At 37.4% G+C, this 20,247-nt stretch overlaps 2 protein-coding genes across 3 annotated transcripts; one reads left to right on the top strand and one right to left on the bottom strand.

The window, feature by feature from the left end:
- Positions 1-826: 826 nt before the first annotated feature.
- Positions 827-4,726, bottom strand: LOC121752111 (calcium-dependent protein kinase 32-like). Of its 2 annotated transcripts, XM_042147008.1 has the most exons (9): positions 4,454-4,726; positions 3,663-4,362; positions 3,066-3,189; positions 2,832-2,975; positions 2,507-2,659; positions 2,271-2,386; positions 2,011-2,178; positions 1,586-1,816; positions 827-1,318 (listed from the first exon to the last, which is right to left on the bottom strand). In XM_042147008.1, the coding sequence occupies exons 2-9, from the start codon at positions 4,140-4,142 to the stop codon at positions 1,172-1,174; spliced, it is 1,563 nt and encodes a 520-aa protein (XP_042002942.1). In that variant the 5' UTR covers positions 4,143-4,362; positions 4,454-4,726; the 3' UTR covers positions 827-1,171. The 2 variants fall into 2 exon arrangements, with proteins under 2 accessions (XP_042002942.1, XP_042002943.1); XM_042147009.1 differs by having other exon boundaries at positions 3,663-4,726.
- Positions 4,727-8,306: 3,580 nt separating this feature from the next.
- LOC121751388 (remorin 4.2-like) lies at positions 8,307-10,160 on the top strand. The gene is made up of 2 exons (XM_042146124.1): positions 8,307-8,860; positions 9,727-10,160. Exons 1-2 carry the CDS (start codon positions 8,351-8,353, stop codon positions 9,916-9,918), a joined length of 702 nt encoding a protein of 233 aa, XP_042002058.1. The 5' UTR covers positions 8,307-8,350; the 3' UTR covers positions 9,919-10,160.
- The last annotated feature ends 10,087 nt before the right edge of the window (positions 10,161-20,247 follow it).

Below are 20,247 nucleotides of genomic sequence, written 5' to 3'. Positions count from 1 at the left end.
AAGTCATGATATTATGCAAATTTTGGGTAAAATGGCAATCATTAAACTAGGGGATTGGTCCTCCAAAATCAATCGTTAATCGTTATTTTTTTGTGTTTTTCTTCAAAGCCCTCAATTTTTCCAATAAGTTAAAATTTGTGCTTAATTACCTTGATATAATTCGACAACGGAATGATAAATCAACTCTCCAAATTTTAAAAAATGCATAATATATAAAAAATTAACATGACTAACCTTTCAAAAAAATCAATATCGATAGTAAATTATAATTCACCTAAGAAATATGAGATTGCAAGATTGAGGATTTTCGAAGGCAAATAGTACTATAAATTAGGGATATTTTATGAAAGTAATTGAAGTTGAAAATACAAAATATGATTAAGCTGCAGTTCGAAAACTAAGGCTCTCTCAAATATGATTAATCGACATACTACAGAAAGCTGGGGCAAATCGCTGCCTCACCTCTTCTTAATTGAGCCTAATTTTTTATAATCGAATAAAAATAGTTATACTATTATTAGTACATTTTGTACAATACATTAATCTAGCTTAAAACTAAGTCTATGTAAGACTATTTTTTAACTTTTTTTTCTTTTACCTCAATTTGACGTTTTCTTCTTATCTCAGACAATTTTTTTAGCATTTTATTTCTTTTGATTATTTCTGCTAGAATGGTTTCGAACAATTTCGACAAAAATAACAATAGAAAGAATGAATAAAGCAATTATGTAATAGGGGCTTAATCCCCTCCACTCAGGTTCGCTTCATTCGACCTGAGTTAACAACTGCTCTAAAAAGCTAGAATTATACTAATGCTCATGTAGAATTTTAAAAGATGAAGAATATGTCTATATACAACTGAAAAGGTATTACAATTCTTACCAGAAACATACACATTAAAAGATCCTTCACATATATCCGAATCTATATCCCACAATAGCAACCAACCAACAAACAAACCACACAAACCGTAGTAACATGATTAATGACCTATTTTTTGTCATCCTAAACCAAAGGAATCTTGCAACCAGCCAATTTAACATAAATATAATCAAAGAAAAAAGAATTTCATCTTTTGTTTTTGCCTGAAGTCCTTGGGTCTGAATCACGAAACATCCTAGTTTTTCAGCTTAAGCCGAAGCAAGTCAGTGTTCTTCCCACCTATCTAGTCTCATTGGTTCTTCTGTAAGGAGCCATCTTCCATCAATTTCAAGCTAAGACTGTTGTATCGTTCACGTGAATATTGTCTCGACGCTTTTCTCCAATCTGTGCCGGATTTCATCATTGCAGTGAACTCCTCGTAACTTATCCGACCATCCTGCAGAGATATTGAAAACACATTCATTCACTTTACGTTGGATGATAGATTCGCTGGAGTAAAACAATAAAGATCACATTTTTATGGATGGAACAATTTGAGTTTATTTGAACGTGTAATATTTGACAATCCATCTAAAGTCGATCTAACTCGTCAGTCAGAGTGTAGAGTAAACTCCCGCTATGTCTCGTGTTCTCCCATGCTCAACTTTAAACCGCCTCACAGGAAACATATAGAAACCGGACTAGAAGAATAAATATTGCTAACCTTGTCCGTGTCAACATCTTGAATGATGGCATTTATGATCTCTTCACTGGTAGCTTCTGGCTCATCAGCAAAGGCGTCCCTCAGCTCTTCAATTTCTATGTATCCAGTTCCATTTTTATCAAAATAGTCGAAGGCCTTGCGCAGATGGTCATCATTGCCCAACTTCCTTAGGTGTACAGAAATGGCAACAAACTCTGCACAGTCGAGATATCCATCCTTATCCACATCGCCCTGCAAGAAGAGAGACGGACTCATTACTTCCTAATAGTCGAATGGTGGAAAGGGGAAAAAATAGTTTGACAAGGAATGGAAGAGATTTTTTGTGAAAAAACACGGCTTGAAGGATAATGACTCTATGATCTCTAACCTTTCAGAAAAGATACCAAATCCTAAATATTAATGTTCAAAGTCAAAAAGACACTTACCGCTTCCATGAGAGCTACGAGATCAGATTCGGGGATTTGATGACCAAGCTTATGTAATCCAGCCCTCAACTCATTGATGTCAATCTTCCCCTTGTTGTCTGTATCCATCAATTTGAACCCCTCTTTTATTCCCGCCACTTCCTCTACTGACAAATGCTCAGCAATCACCTGAAATTTGAATGAGAAATTTAGTACAAGAAAACTGCAAGAGCGCCGTCAATGGATCAAACTCTTTTGCGATTCAGAAAGCAGGAAATTACCCTAAGAGCTCTTTTCTTCAACTTATTCATCATTGAAAATTGCATGAGCTTAGCTCTGACAGTTTCACCCAGAGAAACATTAGGAGCAGTCTTTGCATTTTGTAACCAGGGATGATCTGCAAGTCGAAGAGTTTTATATGTCAAGAGCTTCGTATTTGATATAACTATATAAGGGCATTGGAAGGGAAGAATTGAGCAGTTTATGCAGAAAACTAATCAAATAGAGTACTATATACCGAGAACTTCTTGTGCTGTAAGACGTTGTTTGGGATCAGGGTTGAGCATTTTCTTCACCAGATCCTTCGCTCTATCGGATACTTTGGACCACGGTTCTCTCTTGAAGTCAACATTAGAACGAATGATCGCTTGGGCAACTCCTTGCTCAGTTTCTGCAAGCCACAGGCAATTTATGTAAGGAATACATGAAAATAAGAGACTGAATAAAGGGCATGATCTGAATTTCAAACTTCCAGATACTCTGACCGTTTTAAGAAAATGTAGATTCAGACAATTACTTAAATTATTCTCCGCATTGTATTAACAGATATTATGGGAACTTACCAGCCCAAAATGGCGGAACACCGCAGAGTAAAATGTAGAGAATCACACCAGCACTCCAGACGTCAATTTCTGGACCGTAGTTCCTTTTCAGCACCTCCGGAGCCATATAATAGGGACTTCCGACTATCTCATCAAATATCTGGCCTGTTGAATTACTAATGAATCAGTTACAGATGAAAACGATCAACCTTATATCTAGCTGTACAATGAGTACTCTGAGTGCAAAGGCATTACCAGGCTTGAAGAAGACGGACAGCCCAAAATCGATAGCTTTGAGGGGTGCTGTTTCCTTCTTATTGCTGAACAAGAAATTTTCAGGCTTGAGATCGCGATGTATGACTCCATGCTTGTGACAGTTCTGCAGAGAAGTCCAACTTAATTAATTCACTCATTGCAGAGGAAAGATGCCACGCAGTGGAATCAAATAAATGATAGGGAGAACCATGTGGGTTTCTATAGTAAGTCAAAAGCATAAGCAAATTAAAAGCAACAAAACCTGACACACAAGCAATAAGGCTAATACATCTTCCTATTTATGCATTTCATTGACAAAAAGAAAACATACCACCAAATAGAATCTGATTCCTCGAAAACCTAGATGTGCAAAGATCTAAATGGGTTACATGTCATATAATTATTCAACTGAATCAGCATTCATCAATCCAGTCTATCACATTGCCAACAATCCTTTGAGATAAATGTTAACACTTGATACTAACTAAACTACACAGCCCCTAATACTGGAACAAAATTTAATCGTGTAAAAGAAGTAAATACCACCCCATATAAATTATCTAAGCACAAAAACTCCCCAATCACAGAAACCCTCACCTGAATAACTTCAACAATCGTGCGAGTCACAGCTGCAGCAGCCCTTTCGGTATAATGACCTCTAGCAACAATCCTATCAAACAACTCACCACCTTCACACAACTCCATGACTAAATGGACTGCACTATCATCCTCATAAGTGTCCTTCAACGTCACTATATTGGAATGCTTTGGCAGATGCTTCATGATCTCAACCTCTCTCTTAACATCCTCAATATCCACTCTAGTCCTCAACTTCTTCTTTGATATCGACTTACAAGCAAGAATCTCTCCATTGCTTTTATCAGTACACATATACGTGATCCCAAATTCACCCCGTCCGAGCTCCCGCCCGAGCTCATAAAACTCCTCTATATTATGCCCTGTTGGATTCTCCAACACATAAGATTTATGCCCACCATTAGGAACAGGCTTCCCATCGAAGTAAGGGTTTGACTTCTTCTCATCAGAGGTTTGCGGTGTTGCACAACAATTACCCATTACAGAAAATGAACCAAAATCGACCTGTTTAACTAAAAAGCCCCAATTTCTCCAGCAAAATGTAAATCACAAACACGAGATCGAGTAAACCCTAGCTTATCGATCGGTAATATCAACCACAGGTACAAAACCCCAATCTAATAAAGCTAATGACTTTCACACCTAAATCTTTGAATCTCCGATTCCTTCACCTATCCCGATCTCTGAGCCGATACAGTTGCTGGATTGCAGTAAACAGAAGTCAATAACCGCCAAAATTCAATCCTTCTCAAATCTAAAATACACAAATATAACTTAGCTTCAAAGCACACCTGAACAAAATCGAAGTCGAATGAGAGAGCTGGCGATTTCTATTGACCCAAAAATGAAATTATATCCTTTTCAATCCAATGAGCTGATCCAATAAATACGTGAAGAGAATTTTGAATCAGAAACGAATAAATTTGGATTGCTGCGAGATGTAGGACGGTGGGGGCTACGATTTGGGAGAATTATTTAGAGGGTTTGGAAATCGAAATCGAAATCGAAATCGAAATTGAAGGAATGCTGAAATTCAACATATATGAACTGCTGAGTCAAGGAAATTCATTAACACTTTCCTTCTATTCCGACTATTTATTTATTTTATTTTATTTTTGTCAACTAATTTACTTTTTAGAAGTCATATTTGAATTTTTATTTTTCTAATCTTTTAACTTATTATTGCATATGAAATGGAGTATTCATTTTTGTGACTTGTCTATTTTGAATTGCCCGAATAGGAATCCGATTTACTACATTTGAAGCGTGAAGTTAGACTAATTATCCGAAATATAGAGTATATTACTACTTAATAGTATGATTATTTGAAATGAAAAAGATGCAGCAAAATAGACATGGACACGACACACCACAAAATTGTACTTAATCCATATTTGAAAAGAAAATCATGCTCGAATTTCATGAAGATTTCTAATTAGGGCATATTGGGCATTTAATAATAATAATAATAATAATAATAATAATAATAATAATAATAATAATAATAATATCCTTACAGCATTTAAATTGTCCACTTGTTGCTCAACTGTTTTTAGTTTGGTTGCATGAACTTTCCAGCCATTGATTTGACTTTAATGTTCGAATAATTCAATTCACACTAAAAAAGTTGTGATATTTTTCGTTTTTCTTATTTATTAGTGACGTGTATAAACTACAACATATAAAGAAATTATGTATCCGATATTAGGGGGTGGTGTTATTTATCACGTGACAAATGAAAATGAAAATGAAAATGAAATGGATGGCTGCTTCTTAGAAGCTTATTTTGGAATTTAATTTTTCAAGAACGGCCTGCCACCGAGTCAAACTCGGCGATTTGACTCATAAATTGGAGGCTCAATTATACATTATACTACTATTACATTGGTTACTTTGAGAGATAGACCATAATATAGAGAGCTAAACTTGAGATTAGTTTGAGATTTCATTTTGTATCTCTCTTGAGTGATTGAGAGTTGAAATCTTGTAAAATCTTAGTGAATCATTTTCCTCCTTCCATGGACGTAGATCGAAAGGTCAAACCATATAAATCTGTCTTCTAAGTTCTTGTTATTAATTCGAGTTATCTTGTACCTTTAACGAGTGGCATCGTCTATGAGAATTTAGCTTACAAAAGAGAGAATGGATGCAATAAGATTATAGAGTCAGAAGTTTATAAGGAAGAACGATTTTGGATTATAAAGAATCAAAATGAGGGTCATGCTCATATAGCAATGCTTGATTGATGCTTTCGAGAACAAGGTACTGATCTTAGCGCCAAAGATCATGTGAAGATGAAAAACGTGATGGACAAGGAGCATAGCGCTATTATTCTGTCCCTTGGAGATAAGCTCATTCGAGAGGTTTCAAGGGAAACTACTGAGGCAAGAGTGTCGGCAAAATTAGAGAGCCTCTACATGACAAAATCTCTCGCAAACCGCTTATACATGAAGCAAAAATTGTACTCATACAAGGTCTTCGAAGACAAGGCAATTGGTGAACAATTGAATGAATTCAATAAGGCAGTGGATGACATCGCAAATATTGATGTGATGCTCGAAGATGAAATAAGGCGATATACCTTCTGAATGCTTTACTTTGAACACCTAAATTATGTTGTGCTTTACTTGAATTATCTTTTATAGTTTAATTTGGTATAGCAACTAACCATTGGTCATCGGTTATAATCGATAACCAATCGGATCTTAAGTGCCAAGACAAAAGTGTTTAAGTTATTTTAGATTATCAGGCTAACCGATAACCACATATTTCGCTTTTATCATTTCGACGATTGGTAAAGATAATAGGAATCATTCAAGCTCCGCTAAGCGCAACCAACAAACTGTTGGAATTAAAAAGAACTTTGTCTAAATTTATAGATAGTCGTTCATCTACAAAGTAACATGAAATCCACATTTTGAAAAGGTTATGGCATTTTACAATTGATTTATGCTGTTTTATTTATTTATTTATTTTGTAGTTTAGTTTAGAAGAATTTTGCATGGTATTGTTAATCAGCTGGGTATCTCAAAGCCCAATACAAGGCCCGGCTATATTGGGCCGACTGATTCTTATCGATTTTCCCTAACCCAAGTTATTTGAGATATACTTCCATCACTTTTTAATACTTTATTTTTTAATTTATTTTATTATCTCTTTATTAAAGTTTTAAACATCAATTCTTAAATGAGTGTCCAAACAAATGTGTCAAGTACGGAGTGACTAATTTAAATTTGCATTTTATGTTTTTTTAAGAGAGTTTGAATTTGATCTTAATCATGCTATTTGTTTCCACCGAACATAAAAAAAATTCAATTAGTTTGATTTTGTAATTGTTAGTTTGGTTAAATTTAATTTTTTTTAGTTGAGGATTGATTTGAGTTAACACTTTCAGTTTTCATAATTAGGTCATATGGAGTATATACTTGTTTTAATTTTTATTTGTCGATAAATTAATAAGGATTAATTACATAAAATTAGTACTATAATTTTTTAACTATATAGTAATACTATATTATTAAAAATGATAAAGTTATTGGTGGGCACCATAATAATGTATCCATAGATATAGATGAATGGGAACCAGATGTTTACACTCGTCTGATCGATGTGCACTGCATATATTTTTCACCACATATATTCATGCGTACGTTTTCAATATATGATTGTAACATCATCAATCAAAAGTATTAAATTTATGAAGTTAATGCAGATTATACTACTATATGACTATCATTAATAAAAAAGAATTAAATCCATCAGAAAAAAATGGAAATGATGAATTATTGGATGATGGTTCAATAATGGAAGGTGTTGTATTTATGGATGTTGTGCCACGAATGCCGATTATGATTAATCCACCACCAATAGCATAATCATCGATAAAATCATTAGAGGGACAACTCATCCATTTGACAAAAGTTGAACGTGACATTTAGTTTATTTTATAACAACTCATTCAATTGTATATATTTTTCCAAATATACGATGTGATAATAGATCGTCCACAGATCAATAGCCAAGCTGGTACAAATTAGACCATATATCCAAGCAAACAAAAAACACAAGTACAACCAACACATTTTGTGAAATAGGCATTTCATACTAGTACTACTAAATACTCATTAATTACACGCATCTAGAATCACAACGACTCGATTGTTTTATAAAATAATCAAATCAAACTCATGCACCTAATATGGACATATATGTTCAAATGTATATAATATGTTGATCAAGTAAAAATAAATTAATTCTTGTGGAGACATAAAATTGACTCATTAATCCCCATACTCATAACCTTAGAAAAGTCGTTTTTAACTTCATTTCTCTATCATATCATTTCTCAGTTTAAGTAACAAAATATTACGATTGTTCATTAGTTTAGTACAATAAAATTTTGTATAATTGCAATAAATATTGGTCAATTTCAATCTACCAAGTGTGGAAGTCGCTACACTAGCAATCAATTCAAGCATCCTCATTTTTGCAATCAATATCTCTTCAATCAACATTAATATAATGTATTCATATACTACAAAATAACCAAATCAAAATAAATATAAAAATCTAATTAAATTTATTTACCGTCCATATATATATATAGCAGCTTGATCACCATTCCTCCATGACTAATCTCAAATCTTAAAACCCTACCCTCTCCTCTCTCTCTCTCTCTCTCTCTCTCGATGTTGAACGAGCAAAGAACGAGAAACAACACTCACAATCACGATAATTCAGATGAATCATTCCCGATGAGAGACATCCACGCCTTGACGCCGCCGCCGTCGTCATCTCTATCCATGGCGTCGTCAGCCTCCGGCGAGAATTTCACCACCATCAGCCGCGAGTTCAACGCCCTCGTCCTGGCCGGCTCCCGCTTCCGAGCCGACCAGAACCAGACCGGGTCTGACCCGCCCGGGTTGGGCCGCATCGGGGAGGACCGCCACTCGGCCGAGCCGCTCGAGACCAATCCCTTAGCCATCGTCCTCGATCCCAATCCGCTGCAGTCGCCGCCGCCGCGTGAGGCGGCGACGGTGCAGCGAGTGAAGAAGGAGGAAGCGGAGACGAAGATTAATGCGTGGCAGAATGCGAAGATAGCGAAGATAAACAACCGGTTTAAGAGAGAGGAAATCGTGATCAATGGTTGGGAAGATAAGCAACTCCACAAGTCATCTTCATGGATGAAGCATGTTGAGGTAATACTATCACGAGTACTCCCTCAGTCCCCTTAAGAAACGTTTCTTTTCGGCATAGAATTTAAGAAAAATCGGTTTAAGTGAGTTAAGTAAAGGAGAATAAAGTAAGAGAAGTGAAATTTATTATTATTTGCCAAAAAAGAAAATGATTCAACTATAATGAGATAACCAAAAAGGAATACGACATAACTACCAAGACATTCAGGGATCTTAATCTAGATTAATTCGAGATTAGTAGTAGTATATGAGATTCGAGATTAATTTAGGTAGCGTCCTACTTAAAAACTAGTCAATGTCTTCCTCTTAAATCATAGTAGTAATAATCCTAGTTATGTTCATGTAGATGAATTTTAGGAAGAAAATCCACAAAAATATTATATGAGAATCAAGATTAGTTTAGGTGTTTTTTTTGTTACAGCTAATTTCGTCCATTTTTTAGCTGCACAATCGTCATATAACTCACCAATTTAATTAAAGTTGGTGATTTGTAGTATAGGGTTAGAGCTTAATTTTCTCTATGATTTTCAGATGGTATAGTAGCTCAACCATATTGAGACTTTCATTGTGGAACATGCCATTTTTATTATCATTTTGATGATTTTTATTAGTCCAAAATTAATTCAAACGCCACGTATCTATTATTTATAATTTTATATAGTCCATCTTACAATTACTAATTTCAACTTATACTTTAGTATGATGTTACTCCAACTTATACTTTATTACGGTTGGGTAGTTTCAACAAAATAAATGCAAAATTGGAGTTTGATTAAAAATGAACATATTCTTCCTTTACCTGATGTGGAAATTGTGTATATTTTGAAACTTTAGCGAAATTGAAAGCTAAGAAATAATTAAACTTGCAGAGAAACATAGAGGAAAAGAGAGCAAAAGCATTGGAAAAGATGCGAAATGACATAGCAAAAGCCCACAGAAAAGCCGAAGAGAAAAGGGCATCTGCTGAGGGCAAAAGAGGCACTAAAATTGCTAGGGTTCTTGAAATAGCCACTTTCATGAGAGCCATGGGACGAGCTCCTTCCAAGCGCTCTTTCTTCTGAGCATCGCCTCGTATGTACTCATGGCGCGATACCAAACCACCTCCCGAGGGTTTTGAGTGCACGCGTCTTCGAATGGTCTATACACTGATTAAAGAGCTCATTCTACTCGTTGTTTCTTTTACATAGCATATCGCATGTACAACAACAATAGTAAACCATGGCAGTCAAACGAGCCCTTAGAATGTATATATGTGTATAAGTTCTACTAGTTCAATAGTAGGTATTATTATTGAAGCCGTTCAGTTTTGTTATCATCGTAACAAACTATATATAGATAGTAGTAATAAAGATGTGTTTGAAAACCTCCATGAATAAAATTAGTAAGATCTTTGTATGGTACTCCCTCTATCTCCGAAAATTGGAACTTTGAGGCCAGCATGAGTTTCAAAGCAACATTCATAAAGTTTGAAAGAGAGAATAAAAAAGTGATTGAAGTATATATTGCTAGCCGGGAATAATGTTCAAGTTGTAAGAGATAAAAAAATTGCCAAAAATAGAAGTAGATTAATTTTATTAGACGGTTCAAAATGAAAAAATAGACTATTAGTTGGGGACGAAAGGAGTATAATATTCTCCCTCCGTCTCACTCTGAGTATAGCATTTCTAATTCAACATGAGATAGTGTTGTTTTGTGAGTAAAGTAAAAAGAATAAAATAAGAGAGTGGTGTTTCTATATATAGAAATGTGTCATTTAGAGTGAGACATCTTTAAAAGGAAAATGTGTCACTTAGAGTGTTTACTTAGAGTTAGACAGGGTGAATATCTCATATGTAGAATGATTTAATTAATCCATGTATCTCGCTTCTTAAAATTGTCATTATTTAGTAGTACCACAAATCCATAATCATATGATGGGCCCAGGAGGATTAATTGGACCCAATTGATATTAGTTTGGATCACATGAAAATCATACATTAGTTGGGCTGAAGCCCAAAAAACGATTAAGGTGTATTGTTTATATTGATTTAAAATGTGTCTTCATTCGATGAATGAATAGATCTCACCTTCATAGAAGTTTCGTGCCACACCTTTCATTTTCGATGTAGTTGCAAATTTGCAAAATCTTACCACCTTATTTTAATAATTATCAAAAAAATTGTCTGATAAAAAATAGTACTCCGTACTATATAAATAGCCAATTAATGCTAAATTTTTCACTCTATATGGAATATCTGAACATAATTTTAGAAACGTTGTCACCATAAATAAAAAAATGATGCAAAATTAGCACCCAAAATTTGTTCGGTTCACAACAATTGATGTGACGTGCCTTATAGGAGCCAGGCTAGCAAAAGTGTAATTATGCGGCCAAAAATAGGATTAATTTCAAATAATTTGACATCGGCATTATTGCAACGATTAACTTTTAAATAGTGTATAAAAAACAAAATAAGCGAATTTTTGTGTATGACAACAATTCAGGTGACAGTTGAAACAAAAACAACGTTGTATAGAATTTGGGACCTAATTGATTTGTTCTAATAATCTAATCACATATGTCACGTAATTGAATTCCGGGAATCCGTGAGGATTAATGGCCAAGATTTAAATTTGGTATGAATTCAAAAAAATAAATAAATACTCCTACATTCCTCCAAAAACTAAATAGGAGTATAAATAAAATTTTTGCATTGTACTTTAATGGATCTAATTTAAGTGATGAAATGAGACACTCCAATATTCTCTTTAATAAAAAATTTAAACATCAGCTAATAAAACTTAATCTAGCAAAGTTAAGACATTGAATTGTACTACTGATATACTCCCTCCGTCCCGGACTACTCGCACATTTCCTTTTCGGCACGGAGATTAAGGAATGAGTGTATAGCAAAGTCAACAATTGCGGCTGTAGGTGATAATTTTTACTAAAAATGGAAATAGTGCAAATAATTTGGGACGCCCAGAAAGGAAATAAGTGCAAGTAGTCCGGGACGGAGGGAGTATAAGACTAGTTTTGGATACAATCTATATAATATAAGCACTTGTTTAAAAAAATTCATGATTTATTAGTCATTCAAAAGTCAATGGAGTATATATTACTACGTCGGATTTATTCCTAGATTTCTTAAAGAGCGAAACACCTTTTTCGCAAAAGTAAAGATTTTTAATTGGACAGTCAGCCACAAAATTTATTATATTTAATTTTAAAATTCCAAATCATACTTAGTACTAGCTACCAATCACTTTGTTATGTGATGTATTTTATTTAATTTAATTTTTATCTAATATTATATGTCACGTCACATGGGCCAAAGTCAATTGTATTATCAATACTTTGTCTAGTCATAGACTTCACATTCAACCACTTTTATTTGACTGCATTCATTGGCGCCAATCAAGAAACATAAAATTTTGAAAATAGTAACAAAAAATAAAGAGTAAAGGCCAAAATTGGTCCTGAACATATAGTCATTTTACGATTTTGGTCCTAAACATTATCTTTTGGATTTTTTGGTCCTGCACATATGGACATTTGATCATTTTGGTCCTCCGTCAATATTTCCGTTAAAAACTAACGGTCAACATTATCTTTTGGATTTTTTGGTCCTGCACATATGGACATTTGATCATTTTGGTCGTGCACATATGGAATTTTGATCATTTTGGTCCTCCGTCAACATTTTCGTTAAAAACTAACGGTCAACGGCCGATTTTTGACTAAAACAATGGGTTGGGTCGGGTCGTGTTTGGGTCGGGTTTGGGTTATACGTTAAGAAAAAAATAATATTTTCTTAAAATCTAAGCATAATATTTTCGTTAAAATCTAAGCATAATATTCTTAAAAAATTAATTAATATTTTTTAATTAATAAAATTAAAGTATAGTATTTTTTAATTAATTTTTTCATGAATTTGAAGAAAATATTATGCTTAGATTTTATTAAAAATAATTTTTTAATTATTTAATTTTATTATATAGATTTAATATTAATATACTTTAATTTTATTATTTTGATTAAAAAATGATTATTTTAATTTGGTAATTTTTTATTTTATTGTGTAATATCATGTTTAAATCGTATAATAACATCATGTTTTAGTCGTTATAATATTTTTAATCAACAAAAATAACTAAAAATTAAAGTTTTATAATTTTTTAATTAATAAAAAATAATTATTTTTTTTCTTAACGTGTAACCCAAACCCGACCCAAACACGACCCGACCCAACCCATTGTTTTAGTCAAAAATCGGCCGTTGACCGTTAGTTTTTAACGAAAATGTTGACGGAGGACCAAAATGATTAAAATTCCATATGTGCAGGACCAAAATGATCAAATATCCATATGTGCAGGACCAAAAAATCCAAAAGATAATGTTGACCGTTAGTTTTTAACGAAAATGTTGACGGGGGACCAAAATGATCAAATTTCCATATGTGCAGGACCAAAATGATCAAATGTCCATATGTGCAGGACCAAAAAATCCAAAAGATAATGTTTAGGACCAAAATCGTAAAATGACTATATGTTCAGGACCAATTTTGGCCTTTACTCAAAAATAAAATAGTCTAAATTTCATCAATGATTGATTTCCAAATGTATATTTTAACGTTTTATGTCCCTAATTTTGAGATAATTGTTTAACTGTAATTTGTTAAAAAATTCAGTATCGAAAATGTGACCATGATGATAAGTAAAATGCAGTAAATTTACAATTTTCAAGTTTGAAACATAGTTGTGGACTGTATTAAATCACGAGACAAAAAAATGTGAACACACACCCCTTCTCTAGATACAAAATACGTGGTCATTAATTATGCAAGGCATCTGCCATTTATTATGTTTTGTTAAATTGATATATATACACAACGTAAATCCTGTTTTCTAGCTATAAAACTTTAACTCCACACTATATTTAGATTCTGCAATTTCAATTTAATGGGGTCCAATTGATTATACTACCTAACTACAAAGCCGCTTGGAGCTATTATTATATTATTAACAATTAATTAGTACTCCATCTGCCTCAATCAATTAATGAGTTGTGCCAAAACTTTACTGAATCAGTGTTTAAGAAATTGTGTTGAGAAGTAAGAAATAAAATAAAATATAAAAGATAAATAGAGAGTAAAATATGTGATGTAATAAAGTAAGATTGATTGAATGTTTTATTTTTTTTTATCAAAAAGTCCAAAAATAATTACGACTTGGATGGAGGAAGTGCAATATATTTTACTACAATATATAATTACAGTTTCAGTATAGTGTTATACTAGTCTAAATGGTTCGAATATAAGCATATTAATTGAAACGGAAGCTTTATAAATTGAGCTTCGATTCATCTTAATGAATGTAAGTTATTTCCATCATGTATGATGTTAAAAATTTACGGAAAAAATATTATATCCATAAGATACAAAATTCAAATACTCATAAACTATTTTTAGCAAAATTATCTCAGTTGAGTATATTGGACCGCAGAAATACATTTTCTGATTCAATTATACTCATAAACCACAAATTCACAGAAAACTATATATTCTAGTTTTAGCATTATTTTTAGTATGCTCATATATTAATAATTAGTGATGACGATTTATTAAGAAACGAACAAAGACAGTTAATGTAATGTTTTTTAATCATTTAACTAAATCTTGAATAACTATTGTGCATATAGTGAAGAACACGACATCAACCAATTTCTACATTTATAATTTCATATTCATGAAGTGATGAAACCATCAACACCATGTCAACACCATGATGTTGTAAATCGCTCTAAAACAAAATAATAATAAAAAACTAATTCAAGAATAGTCCGATTTTCTAATTTCAGATGTTTTCCAATTAAAATTTCCCAACTTGTGGAGTAAAAAAGAATAAAAAAAGGAGGGAGGAATTCTAGAAAGTGAACGAATCTAGACCTAGAAAGGGACATGACGCCGTCAAATTGCTAAGTGAACTCAATTCGAAATCCACCTCTTTCAAGCTGCATAGTTCATTGTTATTATTAGTAGTGATGGGGTACGAACTAAACCCTAATGGCAAGCCCAATAACAGTGACGGCCCATCAGCCCAGAGCCCAAGAAAGAGTATCTGTTCGGCACCAAAGAGTTCGGCACGACCAAAGAGTTCGGCACGACCAAAGAGTTCGGACTCAGCCTACAGCTTGGTAAAAGCCGACCAGTCAAGCTCTCCTCTCAGATCGGCAAGAGCTGATCGGTAAAGTCCAGCAGTTCGGTCTCAGCATTCGACCGAACTAGGAGTTGGTGGACTCACGAAAGGCCTCCACGACCTCCACTATACCCACGATCTATTTAGTGGTATGAAGCAGTTATTGAGCAGTTATTGCTCACCCACGATCTTGTTAGTGGGGCTGCAAACCACGATCCTAGTTCAATGTATAAATAGAACTTAGATCTGATAGAAAAAGGTTAAGCTCTCTAGAGATAAAATAGCATATAGCAAGTCTGTATTGTAAGCTGTATTTTCGCAGATCAAGCAATACAAACCTGCCCTCATTTCTCCCCGTGGACGTAGATTTACCTCAGTAAATCGAACCACGTAAATTCATTGTGTCATAATTCTCTACCAGCATTTACTAACATCAATAATTCGCGGATCCATCACTGGCGCCGTCTGTGGGAAGCAGAGAACAAAATTTGTGATAAAGCGAATTTTTGATCCATTTTTTCCACCCAAAAAATGCATACCAGATCGCAGAATACCCGTATTCCAGCCCGTGAGAACCAGGAGGAAGCCAATCCATCCCATAGGTCGGGAAAACAGCCTAGGGATAAATCCACCACCAGTTCTCATGGCGAAGGAACAAGCCGCTCCAAAAATCGTCCCACTGAGTCTTCCCAGCAGCCCGATTTGAATGAGGCTGTTAAGCAGTTTTTGGCTGAAAAGCAGGAGGAATTCTTAACCTTCCTGCGAAAAAGCCAAAAGCAGCCGGAGACGAAAACGACGGATTCTCCTTCTCCCTCCGCACAAGAAAGTCACTACCGCAGTAGTGTCGCATCTCCCAGGAGAAAGAATCCTCAACCCCGACATATTCCAGCTCCTCCTCGGTACCGGAATCACAGGAGAACTCAATCTCCTCCATACCGACGAGATATCGGATTCGCCGTGTACGGAGCACTGAAGACTCCGTTCTCGGACGACATCACCCGAACTCCCCTACCACAGAACTACCGAACTCCGTCGATGACTTACGACGGGCTCGTGGACCCTCACGATTTCTTGGGGCGCTATCAATATAACATGGCGAACCAGGGTCTCAACGAGGTCCACATGTGCAAGCTGTTTCCCGAGCTGCTCATCGGGAACGCGAGAAGGTGGTTCGATAGCCTCCCCCAGGGCAGCATCAGATCTTACCGAGATCTAATGGATGCCTTCCACAGGAGGTTCTTTCAGAAAGCGGAAGCCCGAATCACTTCGGCTCAGCTGCTTTCCATTCGTCAAGGTCGCGACGAAAAAATTAGCGACTTTATGACAAGATTCCACAAGGAATGCCTGCAAGTAGACGATCTCAACGATCTGCTTGTCATCTCGGCATTCCAAAATGGAATCCTGCCCGGAGCTCTCTACAGGAAGCTCGTTGAGTGCGGTCCGCAGACAGCTCAGGAAATGTGGGACATTGCGGACCAGTACTCCCGGGCCGATGAGGCAGACCGTCGTAAACGGTCGTTAGACAGCTCATCGTCCCGAGGAGACAGAAGGAAGCCTGATCATAGCGATCAGGGGCATCCTCGCCGGACTCCATTTGAAAGAATTCAAAGGGCTCCGGTGCAAGACAGATTGGGACCTCGTCTCAATCCCGAGAAGCCGCCCGCTCAGTTCGTACCGCTGAACAAGCCGAGGGCGGAAATTTTCGAACTGCACTCTGACCTATTCGAAAAGCCAAAGCGGATGACGAAATCAGCCGCGCGCCGACCACAGGATAACTACTGCTCCTACCATCAAGACCACGGTCACGATACTGAGGAGTGCAGAAACTTGGCTGCAGGTATCGATGTTCTTGTGAAGGCAGGGACATTGAAAAAATACCGAAGTAAGCAGCCAAAGAAGAATAAAAAGCAGAGTGGTGCGAACTGCGCCCCTCAGGATCCGAAAAGGCAGCCGGATCCCGAAGACGATGACGAGCCGCAATATGATGGAGTAATCCAGACTATTGACGCGCTCCCTGCCGGGAAGACCAAGTCGTCCCTAAAGTCAGAACGCAGAGGCTCCAATCGAGAGGAGCCAACGCATAAAAGGCTGAAGCAGGACGAAGTGATTACGTTCTCGGCTGCTGATCCCGTCCCGGCCATCTCTCCTCACCAAGACGCCATTGTCATCCAAGCCGGAGTGGCAAACAAACTGATCCACAGGGTGTTTGTGGATACAGGAGCGTCGGTTAGCATTCTTTTTAAAGAGTGCTTCGACAAACTAGAAGTGGACCCAGCTCGGCTCAGTCCGGCTCCGCTTCCCCTGAAGAGCTTCACCCAGGAGGACACCCGCCCTGAAGGTATTATCAGCCTTCCGATCACGGTGGGGAAAGCGCCTACTAGCTCCAGTACGATGATTGAGTTTTTCGTGGTGAAAGCTCGGTCCCCGTACAACGTCATCCTGGGAAGAGACTGGCTCAACACAGTTCGGGCCGTTTGCTCCACCTATCACCTCACCATCAAGATCCCCACTAAAGGAGGGATAGCGGTCATCCGAGGTGACCAAAAGAGAGCAAAGGAATGTCTGCAAATTGCGCTTAGAAGTGCCGAGCAGTCAGATCGGCACCACCAAGCATAGCAATCACAGCAGCCGGAGTCAGAGGCGATGACCGAAGTCATACCGGAGCCGAACTCGATGACAGTTCAGCTGTACGAAGACGATCCATCCCGAACGGTTAAGATCGGCTTCGCGGGAACGCCCCTACTTCGGGAAAAAACCATCCAGCTCCTCAAGGAGTATAAAGACGTCTTTGCATGGTCTCCGTTGGACATGACCGGAGTGCCCCCCGAGGTAATCACTCATCGGTTAAATATTGATCCTTCAGTCCGGCCGATAAAACAGAAGCAAAGACTCTTTGCGGCAGAACGAAATCAAGTCATCCATGACGAAGTCCGTCAATTATTGAAGGCGGATGTGTTATTCGAAGTGAAGTACCCTTCGTGGGTAGCCAATCCTGTCATGATCAAGAAAAAGGAAGGAGGATGGCGGATGTGCATAGATTTCACCGATCTAAATAAGCACTGTCCCAAAGATTGCTATCCCCTTCCGAACATAGATAAAAAAGTAGAAGCTTTGATAGGCTTTGAAATTTTTTGTTTTCTTGATCTGTACAAAGGATACCATCAAGTTTTAATGGATGAGATTGACGCTTCAAAAACGGCCTTCATTACTGATTTCGGCATTTTCGCTTATAAAAAGATGCCATTCGGTTTAAAGAATGCCGGAGCCACTTATCAAAGGATGGTAGACAAGCTTTTTCGGCACCTGATTGGAAAGGAGGTCGAAGTGTATGTTGACGATATAGTCGTCAAAAGCAAAAGCACTTCGGAGTACGAGCACAACCTCAAGTCCACTCTCAACGTGCTCAAGAAAGCCAACCTCAAACTTAATCCCCAAAAGTGTACCTTTTTGGTAGATTCGGGAAAGTTTCTGGGTTGTTGGGTTTCAAAGGACGGACTCAAGGCAAACCCCTCAAAAGTTCAAGTCGTTCAAAACATGGCAATGCCGAAGTCCATACATGACGTGCAAAGGCTAACCGGATGCCTAGCCGCACTGAATCGATTCCTTTCTCAAGCAGCCGAAAAGCAACTGCCGTTCTTCACGGTGTTGAAAAAGGCACCAAAGTTCGAGTGGGGAGCCGAGCAGAAAAAGGCCTTTGACGAGCTCAAAAGTTATCTAGCCGAGCTTCCTATGCTCTCTGCTCCAACCGAAGCCGAAGTAATATTCTTATACTTAGCGGCATCGGATCAAACCATCAGCGCGGTGCTTGTACGAGAAGAAGGCCTAAAGCAGCTTCCCATCTACTTTACAAGCCGAGCATTAAGAGGTCCAGAAACAAGGTATCAACCACTGGAAAAGATTGCTCTGGCATTAGTAAATGCAGCAAGGAGACTGCGGCCATACTTCTATGCTCACAAGGTATGCGTCTTAACTGATCTGCCACTTCGGCAAGTGTTGACCAAACCGGAAGCATCAGGCAGAATCGCCAAGTGGGCTATAGAGTTGGGAGAGCACACAATTGAATATCTACCTCGGAAAGCCATCAAGGGACAAGCCTTGGCAGATTTTCTTGCAGAAGCAAAGTTCGATCAAGCAAGTCCTGTTATTGCCGAACAGAAGAATTCTGCCAATGCCGAACTAGCACAGCCCTTGGAATCCGAAGTAGAACCGCCGGACTGTTGGAGCGGATTCGTAGATGGAGCTTCAAACAAGATGGGAAGTGGAGCTGGTATTCTACTTGTCGCTCCCGACGGACACGAGGTAACCTACTCACTTCGGTTCCTATTCCCCACTACTAATAATGAAGCCGAGTACGAAGCCCTCCTGGCCGGACTCCAGTTAGCGCAAAGTCTGCTCGTCAAATCTCTCAAAGTCCATTGTGATTCACAAGTCATAGTAAATCACATGTTGGGTACAAGTGAAGCCCGTGACGAGAGAATGAAGAAGTATTTGGACAAAGCGCAAAGCATCAGCCGAAGTTTCTCCTATTTTCGGATAATCCGTATTCCCAGAGCGGAAAATAGCCGAGCAGATATCTTAAGTAAGTTGGCCTCAGATCCGAGCTCAAAGGCGGAAGAATTAATGCATCGAAGCATTGATGAAGCCGAGGTACATTCAGTATCCAGCTCGCCGAACTGGACGACGCCGATCTTGCAGTATCTGGATCAAGGACAATTGCCCGAGGATAAGAGAGAAGCTCGGAAGATCACGTGCCGAGCTCTTCGGTACGAACTTCATGAAGGAGTCCTCTTTAGAAAGTCTTACCTCCAGCCGTTATTGCGGTGCGTAGGACCAGAAGAGACGGACTACATCCTCAGAGAAGTTCATGAAGGATCGTGCGGTAGCCACATCGGAGCCAGAGCTTTAGCTAAAAAAGTTCTGAGATGGGGATATTATTGGCCAACCATGGTACAAGAGGCAGTGCAGCTCGTCAAGAAGTGTACGAAGTGCCAAATTCATGCAAATGTCCCAAGGATGCCGCAGACCGATCTGTACACTATGCAAAGCCCTTGGCCTTTCATGCAATGGGGCATAGACATAGTGGGACCACTTCCTCAAGCTCCTCGGCAAATGAAATTCCTTATCGTTGCCGTGGACTACTTCACGAAGTGGGTGGAGGCTGAACCATTAGCTACGATAACGAGCTCAAAGGCATTGGACTTCGTCTGGAAGAA

This window comes from Salvia splendens, chromosome 10 (assembly GCF_004379255.2).
Source record: "Salvia splendens isolate huo1 chromosome 10, SspV2, whole genome shotgun sequence".
Classification (NCBI taxonomy): Eukaryota; Viridiplantae; Streptophyta; class Magnoliopsida; order Lamiales; family Lamiaceae; genus Salvia; species Salvia splendens.
The sequence above is the reverse complement of the archived record's forward strand: the minus strand, read 5'-3'. Positions and strand labels throughout refer to the sequence as shown.